At 39.7% G+C, this 21,012-nt stretch overlaps 1 protein-coding gene across 1 annotated transcript; it reads right to left on the bottom strand.

Moving 5' to 3' along the window:
* Positions 1–7,997: 7,997 nt before the first annotated feature.
* LOC142490783 (uncharacterized) lies at positions 7,998–19,157 on the bottom strand. The gene is made up of 6 exons (XM_075593203.1): positions 18,968–19,157; positions 16,027–16,272; positions 15,792–15,940; positions 14,804–14,954; positions 14,312–14,534; positions 7,998–8,042 (listed from the first exon to the last, which is right to left on the bottom strand). The coding sequence occupies exons 2-6, from the start codon at positions 16,176–16,178 to the stop codon at positions 7,998–8,000; spliced, it is 720 nt and encodes a 239-aa protein (XP_075449318.1). The 5' UTR covers positions 16,179–16,272; positions 18,968–19,157.
* Between the last annotated feature and the right edge of the window lie 1,855 nt (positions 19,158–21,012).

The raw sequence follows: 21,012 nt of genomic DNA, 5'->3' as shown, positions 1-21,012 counted from the left end.
CCAATCACCTCATTGTATCATTTAGACTGTTATGAGAGTCCATTTGATTAAGAATTGTGTCTAATATACAGTATTGGCTGCTCAATGTCTAGATAGGATATGGACATATATTTCAATGTTAAATAAAAACATTCACAATTGTTTATATATTGAAAACATTCACACTTATTTCTATAATAATAAAAAATATGTAATAATAAAGATCCCAACATGGTTGCTGTTACTGTTGGATGGTGTCCTCCATGTGTCCCTTCCTAACGTGTTTCGCTTATTGGTTGGCTTCCTCACGGGTTCTTCGGTTGTTTCCAAAATAGAAGATCAATATACATCAGTTTTTTCTGAAAGAAATACAAAACATATTGATATTGATAAAATATTTTCTGGAGAACATGGGACAATTAAAGATCAGTACAGATTTTATTGCAGAAGGTTTCTTAAAATTAGAAAAAGTGTTGTCAGCAGAATAAAGAACATGGTGGAATTTGATTATCCTAGAAAAGTACTTACAGTACAAACTGAATTCCCAGAGGACTTACTGTGGATTTTTAAAACAGGCGACTTTTGATTTACAAAACCATATTTACATGGAAGCTTGAAATAAAATTCTGGGCAACTACTCGTATGAACTTATGAGGCTTATTATGACTCATCACAAAAATGCATTTACGGACTGGCTTTTCGTGTCATAACAAAAGTTAATAATACTGTATATTATATTTACTTTCAATAAAAACCACGCCAACTTTGCAGATGATACTGGGACAGGCAGCCAGAATTAGCCATAGACGTAAAATCAAGTTGAGATTGTTGCTGATCACAGTCAGTTAGATCCCAAAAGGTATATTCAGGTTGGGGGGGGGGGGGTATTCCTGTTGATGCTCTTGAAACTCTTGAAACTCAGATGGTGACTCATTGCGTTTTTGGGAAGCACAATTATTCACGTTCCCAGTCCCACTTCTTACTCCTACCCTTAACCTTTTGGCATGATCAAGCATACCAACACATGCTGGTAGCAATGATCAATAACCCTGTTTCATCCCTGGGCATAGTGTTGTGCGAACAAAGCAATAATTACTTGACAAAACACATCCAACCATGTTCTTCCATTCATGGCCAGGTGAATTTTTGTAGTATTCATAATTGCGAATTATATAGTCATATATTTCTGATACAGTGGCTTTCTTATTTGTTCTTTCATTAATTGCTAAAAAGATCAGACACGCAAAACTTTATTTTTGGTCTTTTTTAAGCACCTGACATATTGCAAAAATTGTTCATCTCTCTCTCCCCTGTAAACTTTATCCGTCTCTGTGTGCCCAAAAAGCAAAGTTTGGAAAAAAGTGTACATTTTTTTCATTTTGGACAAGAATACTGCAACAGAAACGCTACAACTCAAATTTGATAACGATTAGAATGCTCAAGGCTCAATAACAATGGATAACTTATAGGCAACAAAATTCACTTTGCCATCTGCTGGATAGGTGAAGAAATACAAATAAACAAATCCTAATTACGTCTGACATCTCCCTGTTAAATACAGGTGGGAATAACAACACAAATAATTGCTGAGAGTTACATGATATGTATATTGATTATATCTTCCAAACAAAACTAAAGATTTCCACACTTTTGTTGAGGCAAGCCGGAAAAACAAACAGGCCACATCTGTAGTACTCTGCCCTTCCCAGATCACAAAACTATTTCAATACCTCTCGACTTCTCTTCTTCTCTTTGATCCTCGATCTCTTTGCAGACATCCTGCTCCTATTTTTTTTTTTAAATGGTAGCCACGCTCAGACCGCGTTATAAGCAGGTCCGCATTATAGTGGGTCGCGCTATAATGGGGTTGAGCTATACCAATAACAAGACTTAATATTATGAAAAACTTGATACATGTATCAATGTATGGTGATACATTGTCAAATAAGCTCTACAGCAAGTTAGGGTTTTTTACTGCTAGCTCCAAAACTTATATGTCTACAGCTAATGGTACAATTCTAAACAGATAGATACTGTATCTATGCAGTAAAACTAAATGAGCTTGCTGGTATCTTTTTTTATTGACCCCGAATTAAGGGGGCATTTCTCTAACCGCTTTGGTTTCAGTTCCGGGGACACCCTGCTCCCTGAGATACAGGCCCCATTTGGGGTGCCGGTATCTCCTATGCTTTGGATTCGCACGTTCACGTGACGCGGGACATTTAAATGACGCCAGACCTCAAATCAATGCAGTTCTGCTCCGGATAACCCCTGCTTATCTACACTAGTACTAAAACACAAATTTAAACAATAAAAAATTGTTACTATAGCGGCTATCTGCTATTGTAATGAAGCTGCTATAATGTAATTTTTATTAATATTGTGTGGGATCAGGGGGTCTCCTGAGCTGAACCGCTTTGATTTCAGCCTCGGGGACCCCCTGCTTCCCGAGATACAGGCCCTGGTATTTAAATCCCCTGGTTATTTCACACGGATGCTTTAAATATGGCGGCAGTACCGCACCCAATGCCCCATACCAGGGCCTATAACTCGGGACTCAGGGGGTCCCTGAGGATGGAATCAAAGCAGTTGAGCACAGGGTCCCCCTGCTTCTCGAGTCACAGACCCTGGTATGGGGCATTGGGCGCCGGTACTGCCACCATTTTTAAAGGGTCCACATGATGTAACCAGGTGATTAAAATACTTGGAACTGTAACTTGGGAAGCAGGGGGTCCCTGAGGCTGAAATAAAAGCGGTTCAGCTCAGGAGACTCACTGCTCCCACACACTATTAATAAAAATTACATTAAAGCAGCTTTATTACCTTAGCGGATATCAGCTAAAGCAATGAAGGGGTAAAACACCAGTGCCAGGCTTATTGTGGGTAGTGGGGGAGGGTGAGTTTGTTATTTGGCACTTGATGGGTGTTTAGACCTTGCGGGGGGGTTGCGGGTGGATTTAGCCCCTTCATTATCTTAGTAGTTAACACCGCTAAGGTAGTGCAGTGGTTAAACCCTCCAGCTACCCACCCGGTAGGCCTAAACACCTATCCTTGGGGCTAATACCCCTTCACCCACCCCCACTACCCACAATAAACACAAACACACACAATAGCCCTACTACCAACCTCCTAGGCCTCCAATAAACAATTACAATAACTAATAAACACCAATACACAACCTACCCACCCCCTGTGCCACCACATAAAACCAATATTTAATTTTTTACACACACGATTAATACTCCAGGTTGGTGGGGTCCTTAGATGGTCCTGACGGGTGTACACAGGCCCCACAGTGCACCTGTGAGGTACCCACGTGTGTCTGGGGGCCTTCAGGTTGTCCCCACTAGGCTCTGTGGGCCTCCAGGTTGTCCCCGCCGGTGTCCGTGGACCTCAATGGGGTCCACGGATGGTCCACACAGGTGTCTCGGGGTCCCCGGGTCGTCATTATTACAAAGGGAGAGCAGATGGATTTATGATCTCCACACCCTGTCCCCCTATGGTTTGAACGAGGTTTTTATTTACATCTTTCCTCTAGATAACCAGCAACACACTATCAGTCAATATATATAGTGATTCTTGTACACCACCCCTTGACATTATTTGGTGTCATTAATATATCAATGCATCACCCACCAATATATGCTCTCTTTTGTTTTTGTTTTAAATGTTTTAAACCGGTTTTGAGCTTTCTCTCTAATAGCCCCACACTGTGCATGTGCCACTTAGACTGAAACACTCGCAGCATTAGTTGTTCTGTCTGTCTAAACCCCACCCCTATTTTCCCTTCCACCTTGCGGATCCGTATAAATTGAGGCTTCTGCTTGGTGGGAGGTACTTACCCTCTCTGGAAGAAGCCTATGTGAAACGCGCATCAAAGCTCACGTGTTGAGCGACAGGATGCAGAGTCAGACTGAGTTTTCTGCACGGACGGTATATCATTTGACAAAATCCCAGAGAAACTTATATATGAGTTGTATATGAGGCCCCCTTGACAGCTCCACCCAGTAGAGTAATCTTCAATTAAGTTTTCAGTGGGTACTCATTCACAATTTGTTTATTTGTTGTATAGTCCATGTGTCTTAAGCACTTGACACTAGTGACTTTCTTTAATTTTTGTCATTTTTTAGGTCTAGCACATGTTTTAGGTTTTTTAGTTAGTTATTGTTGTTAAAAGACACAGTATTGCCACAGTTTTGGAGTCGCTTTATTACTACTGACATCCGGTGAGTAGGCTGCAGGACTCTTCAATCAAGTATTTAAACTTTTATTGTGGTTTCTTTCAAGTACCACATTTAGGCCTTTTTTTCTGAGCACCACACATTTGTTTTTCTCTTGTGCATCATCCTTTATGAGGTTGCTCATTTGAGCCTTGTTCAAACTTTATACGGATTTATAAGAGAGCGTTTTGTTCCCATTATTCATTTTTTACATTACACAATTTTTCTAGTAATGGATTCCAACAATACTGGAAGTGACACTGAGGGTGAAAACCCTATGCAATATGCTTTTTGTTGCTCAGACAACTCTAAACGAGCACGTAAAGCAGAACAAGTTTTTGATAACACACTGGAACCAAACTGTGATGATGTATCTGACTTAAAACTTCAATTCACCAAATTGGAAAAATTACTTACTAATAATATACGCACTTGTATTGCATGATTTATTGCAATACAAAATTACATACAAACAAAGAGAATACCCAGAGGGTTGCATATAAAGAAATCTTCTACCTTTGGTTTTGTTAATGCGGACTTTGAACAGAATTGGAAAGAGGCTTTAAATTGTTGTTCCTTCAAACTAATGAACTTAATTGTTGAAATAAAAACTAAAGAGAAGATGAATTTGGATAAAGAGATACAAACGTTACAAACAGAGTTACGCCAATATACTACCATGGATGGCTTTAATGACTTAGACCAAACTCTCTCCTGCAATATAGAATCTATGGAAAAAGATGTTATGGCTAAAAAACAACTCAAGTTTGAGAGAGACAAGCAGGACTATATCCGCAACCAGGTATATATCTTGCAAAGACCTATTCCTGTTAGGAAATGTAATGCTTCTACTCCACAGAAAACAACTTCTCATAAACAACAACAACAACATAAATCAATTTTGAAGAAAAATATATCTTTCCATTCAGCAAGTGGGGAATCTGATCTTTCAGATTTTGAGGTTCTTTCCCAGGCCACAACATCCAAATATGAGGAAGGTGGCGAACGAGATCATCGGTATGACAGCAGAGGTGGATCCAGAGGTACCGGTCAATTCCACTCAGATTCCAACAAAGATCGAGTATATGAAAATAAGACCTTCTTTCGAGCGTCAAAAAACCAGAGGGGTTCAAACAGACAAGACGAAGCAGAAAGAAAAGATCCCAAAAACCCACAAAAGAGGAAAAAGAACTCTCATTAGAGGACACTGGGGTGATTAACCTATCGGGCACCCCGCTTTCTCAAACAGAAATATCAGTTCTCAATAAGGGACTTCAATTTGCACCGGACTCAAAGTTTAAACTTTTTGACACTACAATAGATTTACACAAATATGTGCGGAAACTTACCCTCAAATGTTTTTTTGAGAGTAAGAATTCTGAAGTATCTGTCCCCGTTAATGAAAGTAACAATATTGATTTTATTCCGGATGATCCAACAGATGTTATGGGGGACATTTCTAACACCAAACTCACATTTAGTGAATATTGTTGTGCACATGATTTAAATTCATTGTTGTAAGAAAATGAGATGAGGGATGAGGTAGATCCTAATAACATCCTAGGAAGTATTGGTTCTGGCTTTAAAAAGAAATCTTCATTTTTTCCCTTACATATGAAGGGACATTTTTTGACCACGTTTGAGAAACTGGTGGAGAGGGATTTGGCTCTGCTCTCCCGGGGATACACCTTTGAGGTGTCGCCCCTGCGGAGTAGATTCCGGAATCTCTCTCCATCAGAGAGGGAGGCTTTGTTATCCCTTAAGTCAAATGACTCCCTGGTTATTAAAGGGGCTGACAAAGGGGGGGGGGGGCTGTGGTAGTCCAGAGTAAGACCCAATATAGAGATGAGGCCTTACGCCAATTGAATGATAAGGTTTCTTATTCTGTACTCAAAAGCAATCCCACACAACAATTTCTTAAACAACTTAGATCACTCTTGGATGATGGTTCTCATCTAGGAGTTCTTGATCACAAGGAATTAGAATTTTTATTCCAACCATACCCTATAGTCCCTATCTTTCACCATCTCCCAAAGATCCATAAGACATTGGTCTCCCCGCCTGGGAGGCCAATAGTCTCTAGTATTGGATCTTTGGGAGATGGTGTTTCCAGATATGTGGATCATTACTTACAGAGCTTTGTAAGAGAACTTCCCTCTTACATTAGAGATAGCAGTGACCTTTTGGAACAGTTGGATTCCATCAGTTGGCAAAAAGGTTTTATATGAGTCACGTTGGACATTACATCCCTGTATACGGTTATAGACCATCAGCAGGGGATGGCAGCTGTCAGACATTTTCTTGAGCACTGCACTTTATCACTTGTTCAGAGCACTTTTATTTTAGATTGTATTCACTTTCTTCTCACACATAATTATTTTATGTTTGATGGGGTTTTCTATCTCCAAACACGTGGTACCGCTATGGGCACAAGTTTTGCCCCCTCTTACGCAAACCTGTTTTTAGGTTTGTGGGAGTGGGATCACGTGTTTGGCGATAGAAACCCCTTTCGAAAATGTATCACCTTTTATAAGCCTGTAGTACACTGTCACTTGGCACTCTGAAGCCTGGGAGGGAGATGGCACAACTCAACCACAGGAAGCTCCACATCGCTGGGAAGCGCCGCTCCTAGGGCTCCACACCGCCTAACACCACAACTGTTCACACACCCACGAGACAGCACTTGAGCAGGAAGCCGTCTGAGCTCAGTGCTGCCGGGGGACTCACTGAGAACGACCACGCAGACCAGAGGTCTCGCGATAGTCAGTGACGTCACCGCTGGAGGCAGGGACAGGGGAAGCACACACTCTGCTTCAGCAAAGGAGGCTATCCTGAAAACCTGACCTGTTGGGGAGGAGGCTTGAGGACCGGAGTTGAGCACCCTTGATCTAGTTCATCCGGTGAAGACAATAGAGGAGGTTTTAAATGTCCAAGACCGCGCATGCCTCTATCCCTACTGCTGTCGGAAGTGGAGGCTGCCGTAACTATTCAGTCGTTCTGGAGAGCTTATCGGCCTTGGCTCTGAGAGCTCCCAGCACTCGCGTGTGTGCTTCCCCTGTCCCAGGCTTCAGAGTGCCAAGTGACAGTGTGCTACAGGCTTATCTATATCAGCCTTGCTGTATGTAGGGTTTTAATTTTAGCCCCACTGGATGCCATAACTTTCTAAGTGTTTCTTGCCCAACAATCAAGTGTTTGTTGTTTTTTATATATATTTTAATCATTGTATTAAACTGCTGTCTTATTTTGCATACCTTATCAGTGATTTTTTGTTTTTAGTTGCACTATGATCTTTTTTTCTTTTTTTCTTTTATATTGTCGTCCTATATGTTTGTTTGTCTGAGACTACATTGAAGACACTTCCATGGAACTCCCCCCAGCTTTTTTGACTTGGACTATATTCGGTCAGACATTTATTTCTTTGAGGCGCCGGTTTATGTGTTTTTATTGTGTATATTGGTTTGTGTTACCTATTTTTCCTGGCTGCCTCCACTCTTATATTTGAGGGTTTATTTATATATGTTAGTTGTCTATTGGTCACTAATTTTTATACTTATTGCATTAGCGCTGTTCCCACTGCCCTTCCCCTTTACCTTTTATAAGCGCTACATAGATGACCTTATTTTTATTTGGCACGGGGTTGTAGATTCACTTTTATTATTTATAGATTATCTTAATAATAATAATTTCAACTTAAACTTCACTCACACATACAATTTTCATCACATACATTATCTGAACGTATTATTATTTATTGATATTAATATGTTTATTAGTTCAGATGTTTATAGAAAACCAAACTCATGCAACACTTTTCTTAGAGCTGACAGCTGCCATCCCAAATCCCTTTTGAGAAATATTCCAAAGAGACAATTAATAAGGTTAAAAAGAATCTTCTCCAACAATGAAGACTTTGTTAAACAATCAAATGAACTCCTTTTAAGGTTTCAGGATAGAGGTTACTCACCCACAGATCTAATAAAATCTTTAGAAGAAGTAAATAAAATTGCCAGGGAAGAGCTATTATTAAAACAAAGGAATAAGCCTCCAAGTCATGATATGAGGGCTATTAATCAACCCTTATTTATTACTCAATACAATACTCAAATAGGCCAAATCAAACATATTATTAAAAAACACTGGGACATACTTTCAGGAGATTCTCTTTTGAAACATGTACACGCGGAAGGTACCCAATTTGTGTTTAAGAAGGCCAGAACCATTGCTAATTCAGTCCCCCTCAGTCTTTTTTCTAGTAAACAAAATGACAGTACTGCGTGTACTGATTGATCTGTGTGGTTGATTGAAGTGCTGGTTGGTTAAAGTGTGCATCTCCCCCAATGAATTTTCCAGGTGCATATGCATGTGCCAGTACACCAAGAGGGCCATCAAAAGGATAAAAATCACCATGCCCTGGGAAAAAAAATTCTAAATTTATACAGTTATACAGTATATATATATATATTTATAATATTATATATATATAATGCAACGGCATTTAAATGTGTGTATGTGTGTGTGTATTTATATATATGTATAAACACACAAAATAGTTCAGGGCACTCAAAATGGGAGAAGAAAAAAAGGGCAACAAATTTATCTTTCCAGTTGTGGTGCTTGCAGTGCAGCCAGGATCCCCATCCAGCAACAAATATACACATGACAGAAATCCAAAGAAGATCCGCAGCACTCACCACATTTTAGTTGCAAAAAAGTTTAATAGAACAAAGCAAGCATCAGGGGTAGTAACAGAAAAAATGGAGCGACGTTTCGCTTGAGAAAAGACCGTGAGATCCGAAACGTCACTCCATTTTTTCTGTTTCTACCCCTGATGCTTGCTTTGTTCTATTAAACTTTTTTGCAACTAAAATTTGGTTAGTGCTGCGGATCTTCTTTGGATTTCTGTCATATATATATATATATATATATATATATATATATATGTATATATTAATAAATCCTGTCCTAACTATCCTATTCCTCCACCTTCCTTCCCCCTCGCAATCCCATTTCCCCCTACCCTTCCCTCCTCCCCCCCTCCACCCCCTGCCATTCCGTTCCCCCTCCTTTTCCCTATTTCTTCTCAAGTTCCTATATCAGCCAAGGTCAGGACTTGTTGGCTATCTCACTCTGGTTGTATTTAGGTGGTTATTATCCTTACACTCATATTCTCGCCCATACCTTCTTTAGTTAACTATGTAGTGTAACTTTGTCTGAATTTGGAGGTTGAGCTGTTTCAGGAGTTATCATTCAATTTTAATATATTTACATTCAAGTATATCCCTATAGGCGCACTATATTATATTATTTTTAATGTTAGAGTGTTTTATTGTGTATATTTGGTACAATTAGATAGTTCTCATTATTATAATTCAGTTTATGTTTTCTTTGAACTGGAGGTCATTTCCCTGTGACTGAATATCATGAGTATTTACTCTGTTCGGAGGAAAGGGAGCAGACCACCAGTTCAAATGATTAATATCCATATATTTTGAGCTAATGGATAATCTTGGAGTTATTAATAATATTATTGACTGATTATGATTATTGTATGAGTTATAACATTTTGTTCCTACAATGTATATATGTTTATGAATAATATTGGTTATATGTAGGTTATTTATGCCTTCTATCTTCACAGAACACTGTAATGTGGCATTAGTATAGGTCTGTCCCTGATAGTGGTGAATCAGCACAGCTGAATCTCAAGAGTGGAGTTAGATTTAAATAGGCACCACTATATAAGGTAGTACTCTGTGGTTATTCATTACCCCTGAGGAAGTCAGGTGATAGTGACTAAACTAGTTGTGACAAGGTGGTGACGTCAGTACGCACGGCGGTAGAGAGGAGGTCCCTGTACCTGACATCCGTCAGTTACCTAGTTGCAAACGTTGCACACGTGGTCTGTGTCCAGAACATTCAGCTGACCGGAGGACTTGCATTAATGTGCTGAGAGACTGGCTGATCGAGAGTAGCATTGCAGAAGTGCGACAGGAGTTTCCAACAGCTGTACCATACTAAGGCAGAGTATAACATTGGACCCCTCCAACCCAGCTTACGCAATAGAGATTTCTCTCAAATGTTCAGTGTTTTTTAAATCTTGTAAGTGTGATTCCTAGGGACTGCGTGTCATATTAAATGGACTTTATTTTTATACAATTAAACACTATGGAGCCTGCGCTTCTCTTTGTTTTTTATATATACAATATATATATATATATATATATATATATATATATATATATATTCAGAGCATGTGCTTATAACGGTTCCATGTAAAAATGGATTTAGGGCAAAAGGTGACATATTGTGTGCCTATTTGCATGTCGTCTCCCAGAATCCCATGCTGCAGTGAAAGCACTGTTTGCTACAGTAGGTGATAATGATGATAGGCAGGGTTACAGACCTGTCTAAGACATATCTCGCAAGTACATATGTATGTCTTTATTTATGTAGCGCCATTAATGTACATAGCGCTTCACAGCAGTAATATATGTGACAATCATATAAATAACAAATAATTTCAATAACACATAAAGAGGAGAAGTGCTTCAGACATAAAGTAACATTTAGGAAAAGGAGTCCCTGCACCAAAGAGCTTACAATCTAATTTGTTGGTAGGAAGAGCGTACAGAGACAGTAGGAGGGAGTTCTGCTAAGTGCGTCTGCAAGGGGCCAAGGTTTATGTATGAGGTGTTAATTATCAGCCATGGAGCTACTCATATGCTTCTTGAAGTTTTTTTTAGGTGTCTCTTAAATGTGGATAGAGATGGTGTTAGATGCATATTGAAGGGAAGGGCATTCCAGAGGTGTGGGGCAGTCAGTGAGAAGGGGTTAAGGTGGGAGATGGCTTTTGATACAAAATGGGTAGAGCAAAGACATATTTGAGCAGAATGCAAGAGTCGGGGTGGTGCATAGTGAGAAATTAGGGCTGAGATGTAAGGAGGAGCAGAAAAGTGTAAAGCTTTAAAAGTGAGGAGGAGAATTGAGTGTGTGATACAGGATTTAATAGGAAGCCAGGAGAGGGATTTCAGCAGGGGAGACGCTGAGACAGATTTCGGAAATAGTAGACTGATTCTGGGAGCAATTTGTTTTATAGATTGTAGGGGAGACAGGTGAGAGGTAGGAAGGCCAGACAGCAGGATGTTACAGTAGTCGAGGCAGGAGAGAATTAGGGCCTATGTCAGAGTTTTGCAGTCGAGCTACAGAGGAAAGGGCTTATCTTGGTAATATTGCGGAGGAAAAAATGACAGTTTTTTCTACCTTTTGAATGTGAGAAGAGAATGTGAGAAAGGAGTCGGGTATGAACCCTAGTCAGCGTGTTTGGGCTACTGGATGAATGATACTATTTCCAACAGTAATGTGGAAGGAGGAAATAGGGCCAGGTCTGGGAGGAAGTATGAGGAGCTCTGTTTTTGCCATGTTAAATTTAAGTCGGCGGCGGGCCATCCAGGATGATATAGCCGAGAGACATTCAGAAACTTTAGTCTGTACAGCAGGTGTAAAGTATGGGGTAGAAAGGTAAATTTGTGTGTCATCAGCATGGAGTGATATTTGAACCCAAGTGATGTTATTAGGTCACCTATATAGAGTGTGTAAAGAGAAAAGAGAAGGGGTCCAAGGACAGAGCCCTGGGGTACCACCACAGAGAGATCGATAGAGGAGGAGGAGGTGTTAGCAAAACAGACACTGAAAGTATGATGGGAGAGGTAACAGGAGATCCAGGATAGAGCTTTGTTACCAATGCCAAGAGTATGGAGAAAGTGAAGGAGAAGAGGGTGGTCCACAGTATCAAATGCTGCAGAAAGGTTGAGTAATATGAGCAGAGTGTAATGACCTCTGTCTTTTGCAGCATGGAGGTCATTAGTTATTTTAGTGGGGGCTGTTTCAGTAGAGTGAGCAGTGCGGAAGCCAGATTGTAGAGGGTCCAGGAAAGAATAGGTGTTGAGAAATGGATGAAGCGAGAGAATACAAGACGTTCAAGGAGTTTAGAGGCAAAAGGCAGAAGGGAGACAGATCGATAGTTAGAAAGACAGGTAGGGTCAAGCTTGCTGTTTTTGAGTAATTGTATAGAGATTCAGCGGCAATCATTTTAACAAATACCTGGGTACATCCCGTGTTGCATTGCATGGTGGACCCAAAATGGTCAGTTGCAGAATAATGGCCCGCCAAAGTAACACAGCAGGAGTCTCTTCTGTGTGAGTCCTACTGGGGTCTTCCTCTCTGTAATAGACGCGCAGTAAAAGGCTGAATCAGTCACTCTAACTGTGTACACAAAAAACAAAACTGTGCGCTACTACCTAACTACCTATAAAGTTTAAATGTATAAATATATACAGTACAGTGACTATACCATCAATTTAGTGATAAAAAATGTATAAAAAATTAAACCACAACTCCCACAGTGAGATAATTAAACATTAAATAATAAGTGCCACATAACCGTGTTAACTGTGTCTCTCACAGGCGATCGCAGGGTTTTTATTAAAATTCTAACATTACATTAATGTAGCAGGGGTCTTTTTTTGAGTAATGGTACTGTATAACTGTTGCATATTTGAAGGAGGAGGTAAAGGTACAGAGTAGAGGGAGGAGTTAAAAATGTGTGTGAGAGTAGGGATTATAGTAGTATCAAGAGGTTTTAGGAGATGGGAGGGAATGGGGTCAAGAGGGCAGGTGGTAGAGGGAGAAGAGGAGATCAGCAACAACACATCCTCCTCAGTGACAGCGGATAATGAGTCAAGGAATCCAGGAGAAGAGTTTGGAAGAGGTATACAGTGGTGACACTGTTTATTCTCATGCGGCTAGAGCCGCAAGCCGGGAGGTTTCCCGGCTTTCTCGTTTTTTTCCCTAGGCGTGCCGCGCGGTCATGCTTCATCGGGAGCGTGGGCGCATGGCGCACGTGCCCAGGGATCCCCGAGGGAGCCCTGGGTTCCTCTAATGTGGGGGATGGCAGTGGGGGGACCCGGGGGACCCGGAGAGGGGAGGGGGGCACCTCGATCGGAGGACCGATCCTCCGGAGGCTCCGGTGCGCACATGGCATACCTCGGCGCACGCCCGGTATCTGTCGCGGCCGAGACCGGGCAAAAATTAGAATAAACTCGGCCGCAACAGTAGGATGGGAGGAGAATATAGAGAGGATAGCCTGACGTATAGATTCCACCTTTTCCTTGAAATAGTCAGCAAAGTCCTGAGGTGAGATGGAGGAAGAAGACGGGGCAGCAGAGGGTACTCGGAGTAGGGAGTCAAAAACAGAGAAGGGTCTGCGTGGATTTGACTTGTACATGTTGATTAGTGAAGAAAGGTTTGTTTAGCTTGAGAGAGAGAGCAAAGTTGAAACAGGATAGCTTAAATTTGTAGTGAAGGAAGTCTGCGAGAGTGTGAGATTTCCTCCATAGGCGTTCAGAGGAACGAGTGCTGGAATGCAGCATGCACATTTGTGAATTTAGCCAGGGTCTGGGATTTAAAGAGCGAGAATGGCAGAAAGAAAGCGGGATATAGATCAAGAGAGGAGGATTGGGCACAAGTTGTAGTTCCTGACCAGGTTGTCCGGGTTTGGAGTAGAGTTAAGAGAGGAGAGGGAGGAGCGTAAAGTGGACTCAAAAGCTGGTAGGTTAATGGAGCGCAGGTCTCTGCAGAGATGAGGGGTAGATGAAGGTGGAGAAAGGGAGAATTGAGAGAGTGATGTTCTTTATTGGCTGTACAGTAGAGGCAACTCTTATTCGAACAAAAACCAGTGGCAATTCCCCAAAAAACCCAGGAAACACCCAGGTACATTCTGAATACATGCCTTAAACTTTCCTTAAACTAGCCCCAGCATTTCTGCATTGATTAATGGCCTATCAGATTAACAGCGGGTGTCCCTGGCAGTCCCATTCAAACTGAATTGGACTGCCAGGGATCCCTGCTGTGTTAATCCTATGGGTCGTTAGTCAATGCAGAAATGCCTTAAACGTGCCTCAAACTAGCCCAGAACATACCCAGCACATACCCAGCACATACCCAGAATGTAACTCGGCTAGTTTACGGCAAATGTTAGAATAAACGTTGCCTCTACTGTATGCTAACGCTGGAGATTTTTTGTTGCCATTTCCACCCTCCATATCACGAATTACCATGTTGGAAAATACCTCCACCTGCGATACTGCCTGAATAGGGGGGCAGAAGACGGATTTTGCCTTGAAGTCAATCCCAGGTCCAAGTTCATTGGTATCAGGGATCACCACATCTTGGTCTTGCAGGGGAGACATAAGGCTTGGGGAGGGAGTAACATTCCCAGAATCTAATAATTCCTCCTCAATAGATGTTTTGAGAAAATGCTTGTGGAGCAGGAGTTTCCTGCAAAAGAGTTGGACATCCTTGATCCATTCAAAAGTATCACAGTGGTGTGTGGGGGCAAAAGATAAGCCACGTTCTAACACTTGGATCTGAATTGGGCTAAGCATTGTTTCAAATAAGTTCACAACAGCAAGAGGTTTTACTTCCGTTGCTGCTTGCCCCTCTGATACTTGTATCCGAACAAGCCCCTGTCCCTTAGGCTTCTTGCTCCCCCATCTCGTCCTCCTCCTCCTGAGCCCGTTGGTCCCTGATATAAAAAAGGGACTGACCTTGTTGCCTTTAAGGCTGGGTACACTGTATCACAGTCAGAGGATTCCATTTCTGAAGTAGTAGATCCTGCTGATACAGAGGTTCCTGCTTTGGGATTCCTCTTTTTCTTGCTGTAACCGGGTTTTGAGTGGCTCCATTTATAGACTTTACCTAATTTATAATCTGATAAATCCCGATCAAATTTACCCTTTTTCATCAATTCAATTTTACCTTCATATTTGTCAAGTTCAACTTCAATTTTATCAAAAACACTTTTATCCATATAGTCCATATCCTTACGTAGAGAATCAATTGCAGATGTGGTTTCTGTTAAAGTTGCCTCATCATTAACAATGAGTGTATTGATAAGTTCAACAGAACAGGTGTTAAGGGCACATTCCCAGCGTTCTTTGAGACCAGGATCATTAAAGGCAAAGGATGGAAAGGTCTGTATTCTGAGCCCTCTTGGGATCATTTTATAATCCAGATAGTTACATAGGGCTATTTTTTTCCCCTGGTTCTGTTATGGTATATTTGCAATAACATATTTTTACTTTGTTTTGGTTCTTACCAGACCTATTGTACCTCTCTGGTGTTTCAACGTTGTGTCACACAGCGATTTGTTATATGATCTATGTGGGTCTGTTTTATGTGTTTTTTATATTCTTTGCCAATAAAGTCAATTTTTTTCTATTTTTCATTATACAGTGTTTGAGTGCACCTTTTTGACCCTACTTTTCCCTTTTCTGTGTTATATATTCCCTTTGGGTCGGTAGCACCACCAGAGGGTCACTCTTTACCATGACCTTTGGTTACTGAGTATTTAGTCAGACAGGGGTGATTTGACTGCGGCATCTTTTGTGTGTCATATATATATATATATATATATATATATATATATATATATATATATATATATATATATATACACACACACACATAATTAGATAGTTTAGAACTTAAGCATGCAACATGATTTCTAGCAAATATTTTTTATATGTCAAATACCTCTTGTTCCAAATGAAATCTCAATATCGGAAACTCTATTATAGATTCTGGTAAATTTCAGGGGTGTCACATCACTCCAAACCTTGAAGGCTTTCTGAATGGCTATATCCACATCAGCTCTTGCCATGTCTGGTGTGTAGTTTAAAATTCTGGTAAAGAAATAATAAAAGTTAATTTAATCATTCTCATGAAGCCAAGACAAAAAGAATGTTTCAGAAACTAATATATGAATTACCTGTATTTTATGTCTTTTTTCCTCCACACAGGGTTTCCAGGGAAGCTTCTGTACTGGCCGACATCAGTAACACCACATCTGGGTTGTTGCATGATTTTCATGGTATCTGCATCCAGTTTTCCAGTCACCTCCAAGCCAAAAAAATCTTGCATCTGACGGATATTTTTCAGAAAAAGGGTGACTGTTCTTCTTTTTTGACTGAGGTTTTCCAACTGTTTGAAGATTGTAGTATTTCTTTAGATAGTCCTGTAAAAATGTCAACAAACAGTAAGTTGGTATTTCCTTTTCAATTTCAATATTTAGTATTTTATTATATACAAAATTAATATATAGAAAAATGTGTTCACTTGCAATTAAGTGATTACTATGCCAAGACATATTTCCCTAGCCAATTCCAATCTGGCTTTTGCTTTAATCACTCCACAGTAACTACCCTCCTAAAAGTTTGCAATGAGATCCAGTGGAATTGAACTGGGACAACTCACTGGTGCAATATTCCTAGATTTTGCAAAGGCTTTTGATACTGTTGATCATGCTATCCTGCTTAACAAACTCCAGTGCTCTGGAATAGGGAAACATGCTATAAACTGGTTTTACTCATATTTATCAGATAGATCCCAACATGTGTCTACAGTATCTCGGGTTTTAGCTCCATCCCCTTAGACATCACCTGCGGTGTCCTGTAAGGCTCTGTCTGGGGCCCCTACTCTTTTCAGTCTCCATCAATGATCTTCCTACAGCTTGTAAGGGAGCTTCAATAAACATGTATGTGGATGACACAATCTTATATGCACACAGCCCTAGCCTCTCTGACCTTGAGCATGTACTTCAATCTTATTTTTTGAGAATTAAAAAACTGGATTTCCCAAACTATTTTTAAACACTGACAAGACTGTAACTATGGTATTTGGGACCAAGGCTAAACTTCTAAAGCTACAATTTACAGAACATCAGATTAGTACCAACTCTAATATCATCCTAGCCCCTGTCACCAGTTTCAAATATCTGGGCATATGGTTTGACTCCCATTTAACATTTGGGTTGCACAATGATACCCTGACATCCAAACCTAAGCTAAACTAGGTGTACTTTATAGGAACAAATCCTCCATAAGCCGCTGGTCCGAAAGCGCATACACACGAGCACAAGGAGCAGAGCCACAGGGTTTGATTACTGTTTTCTTTTGCTATTCCCATTAACCTTTTATTGACTGTTGTGGACTCCTGGTGCTTTTTTGCAAGCTGTGTTCAGCCTTTACTGTACTATTGCCAACAGTGTCTTGTGGTACTTGAACTACTGGCATTGACTTTAGTGGATTCTTGCTGCCCTGCTATTAGCTGTATTTAGCCTACACTGTATGTTTGCTATCTATTTTCAGGGGTGTCTTATTTGACCTGTTATAGGGGAAGGGAGGCTTAGGGAAGTACCTCTGGGACATTTTGGACCAGGGGAAATGGGCCAGATGAAGAGGTAGTCCCTCGAAACGTCACCCCCCTAGCATACTTTCCGTTCTCCGTTTTTTTGTGTATATTCCTTGTGTTTCATGTTTTTTCCCCTTTTCCTCCCCCCCCCCCCCCCACCCCTCACTTTGTGACATGCCCATTTGTGATACTGGTTTCTGCAAACACGTTTGATTTATTTCTGGTTTGTTTTATTATTAAATTTATTTTCTGCATTACAACTGTTTTCATCATTTAGCTATTAGACAGTGAGTGCTGGTACTTACGTAGATTTGTTAGTTCTATACAGGGGAATAAGGTTCCCCTTTTGTTCCGTGCACCCTGCAATTGCATAAATTTAACACTATCAGAGTGCTGTCTATCGTCCCCTTTAACCCTTAGAAAGCGCATAGTAGTGCAGATGCTAATACCAACTATAGACTATGGGGACATAGTATATGGCACAGCACTCCAAACTGACCTTAGCAAACTAGACATCCTCTACAATTCAATATGCCACTTTGTCCTCCAGTGTAACTACAACACACATTACTGTGAAATATTCAAATAACTAGTTTGGCCATCACTTGAGTCTGGGTGCTAAGTTCATCTATCCTGTCTTGCCTTCAAATACTTCTCGGGCAAGCTACCCCCGTATCTGTACAAGCTCCTCACCCCTACCACATGCAGCACTTATTACATGATATCTGACTCCAAGGGACTGTTCACTGTCCCAAGGCTCAACAAAGTATCCGGCCGCTCCGCCTTCCCTTACCGTGCAACCAACACCTGGAACAATTAACCCCAGACTCTCAAAGCTGCTACCAGTTAAATTCTTTCAAAACTAAAGCTGTCTCACATTTTAATCTGGTCTGTAACTGTTACATACGCCTATAACGTATTTTATCTTTAACTGTTCATACAATGTCCTTATACATAATGTATAACCCTGTTCACCTAATATAACCGTATATTTGTAACCATGTATCTGTCATCATAACTCTGTGCCCAGGACATACTTGAAACTTGATTACTTCCTGGTAAAACGTTATAAATAAATAATATAATATAAATGCAATTTTACAGATACAGTTTTTATGACCTAACAACATAATGTACATGCAGTCACTATATGTATTGCTACAGAGGTATTTTAAGGTTTTTTTAAGGAAAAAATTGTCCCAATTTTTTGTATAAAATATCTGTCTTCCTAGTAATACGTGTCATCCAGTATAGTAAGTATTATGTCTTGTGTAATATTGATTTCTTTGTATTATGATGGCCCTGATAACAACACTAATGACATTATTTCAATTTTGCAATGTCATTACGGTTTTTATCAGAATATAAAGCTTATTTAAAGGTAAAATCACTTCACAATACTTTCACAGCATATTCACTGCATAATACTTTCAATCTACAATCTTTAATGAACCAGAACAGCTCTAAGCAAATCACATAGTAAGCACATACATCTCTATCTATGAAATAAACATACTCACCTCAGCCAACTTGCCATCGCTTTCTTCACTGTCTGTCTCTGAAACTGTAGGAAAAGAATAATAGCATGTAACAGATAGTGACAGCAGCAGAAGTAATCTCTTCATTGCTATACTGTTGTTTTTCACTGTATCCTACAGTAAACCAAGTTTCGTTGGTACTTTCTCCTTATCTCTGACTTTTCTGTGTCTTGACCATGCCTATTTATATGATACCTGGATTCTCCAACCAGTCTACTGTAGAGTGACTCATTCTTTACAGCTTCCTCCACTTACAGCTCCAAGGAAAATAAGCGAATTGTCACTGCCAACAGTCCAGGACACAATATACAGAAGGTACAGTAAACCTCATGATTTTCAATCCGTTCACATCATTAATGATCAAGAAGAGCTTCTGGAAGAAAACATATTTCTATTTCCCATTAAAGCAGCAAAACATTTTACATTTTTTTTTTAAATAAATCAGTTCTGTAGTATTATATAATACACATTGCATTTTATTATTAATTATTATTATTATTATTATTATTATTATTATTATTATTCGGCTCTTAATGTTTTAATGAGATTTAAAGTATCCTTTGATTTCTATAGCAGGTTTTTACCCACCTCCCAAGCAGTGCAAGGTCTTTGCAGCACTTTCCTATTTGTGATCATTTGCTGCCAATTTTTCCTGCAGTTTGAGCTGTAAACTAGTACAATAGATAATGTTACCTTCGTAATATAAAAAGGATACATTGTAGCTGTTGAGTTACACTGACTGAAGCAGCCATTATGTTAGTAACACCATAAGGATTTTTTTACAGATTTACAGTATAACAGGAGCACCAAACGGTTGCCATCTTAGGTAAGAGTAAAGAGTGATACATTGTCACATGCTTTACATATACAAATAAGGAAAAAGAAAATTAAAAAAGGGGGGAATGCAGTTTGCTACTTCTTTACAATTTTGGGGGGGTAATTAAATAATGATCACATAGCTAGATCTGGAATAAAAATTAACATTAAATAAAACAAAGTCATATTGCTATGTAATATTTCTATCATTCAATGATAGTAACAGGAATGGATGCTACAGTATAAATAAAAATGCACACATGCACATCACAGAAATTAGGACTGAGATTGAGGTCCACAAGATGATATTTATCAATGCACGTACAGGTAAAATGTGTACAACAGGATATAGATTAATGTTGATAATGTTACTATTAATAGCTTTTGATGCATTGGTAAATGTTTGCCATATTTTCAGATGCAGAAGAGAAGATAGCTGTGCTGCACCCGTCATTGTGTCAGAGAAGCTGATTTTTAATTTCTTTGGTCCCTCGGCCATTTTCAATATCGAGTGTTTTTCAGAATCTGAATTGGTGGTCTTTTGAAGCTGAACCATACTATTTTTACCTGTGGGGACCCGAGGCTTCCTTAAAAATTGCAGTTTTAGTTCCTTCTTATCTAACTCACTCTTAAAACTAGTCATCTATGTCATCTATCTATCTCTTGGCACAACCCCATTTCATTTCAGATCCCCAATTCATATAGTTATAAGTAGCTGTAGTTATCTAAACTGAATTGGTTCTGAAAAAAAAAATCTTTTCTTGCTAGTATTGCCAGTTTGGCAAGCTTACCCATGACATGGTAATGTCAAACCTTTTATTTCTATTGGAATGCTTTTGGGTTATGACCTTGTATACAAGAATAAAAGTAAAGAAAAATACCAAATGCACGATCCTCTGGGTTTAGAATTGCAGGCTTTTAAGCGGAATTAACCCTTTTATTTACTTAAAGCGTATGAAATTCAACCGGGTTCCATAGCGACATTCCATGCGTAGCACACTACTGTGTGTGATTATTAATAGTGAATAATGCTCTCTTTACAGGCCAAGACGTCCAAGAGCCAGGTACGTGGTTTTTCTGCATGAACACAGTGTTGGCTTCATCCCAATGCTAAACTTGCAAAACTTAAATTAACAAAAGCATTATACAATAGCAATATTATGCATTTTTGCATTTTTTTTAAATATAGTACGGTACTACAGTCGAAAAAT

Source organism: Ascaphus truei, chromosome 3 (genome assembly GCF_040206685.1).
Source record: "Ascaphus truei isolate aAscTru1 chromosome 3, aAscTru1.hap1, whole genome shotgun sequence".
Lineage (NCBI taxonomy): Eukaryota > Metazoa > Chordata > Amphibia > Anura > Ascaphidae > Ascaphus > Ascaphus truei.
This window is presented reverse-complemented; position numbering and strand designations above follow the sequence as displayed.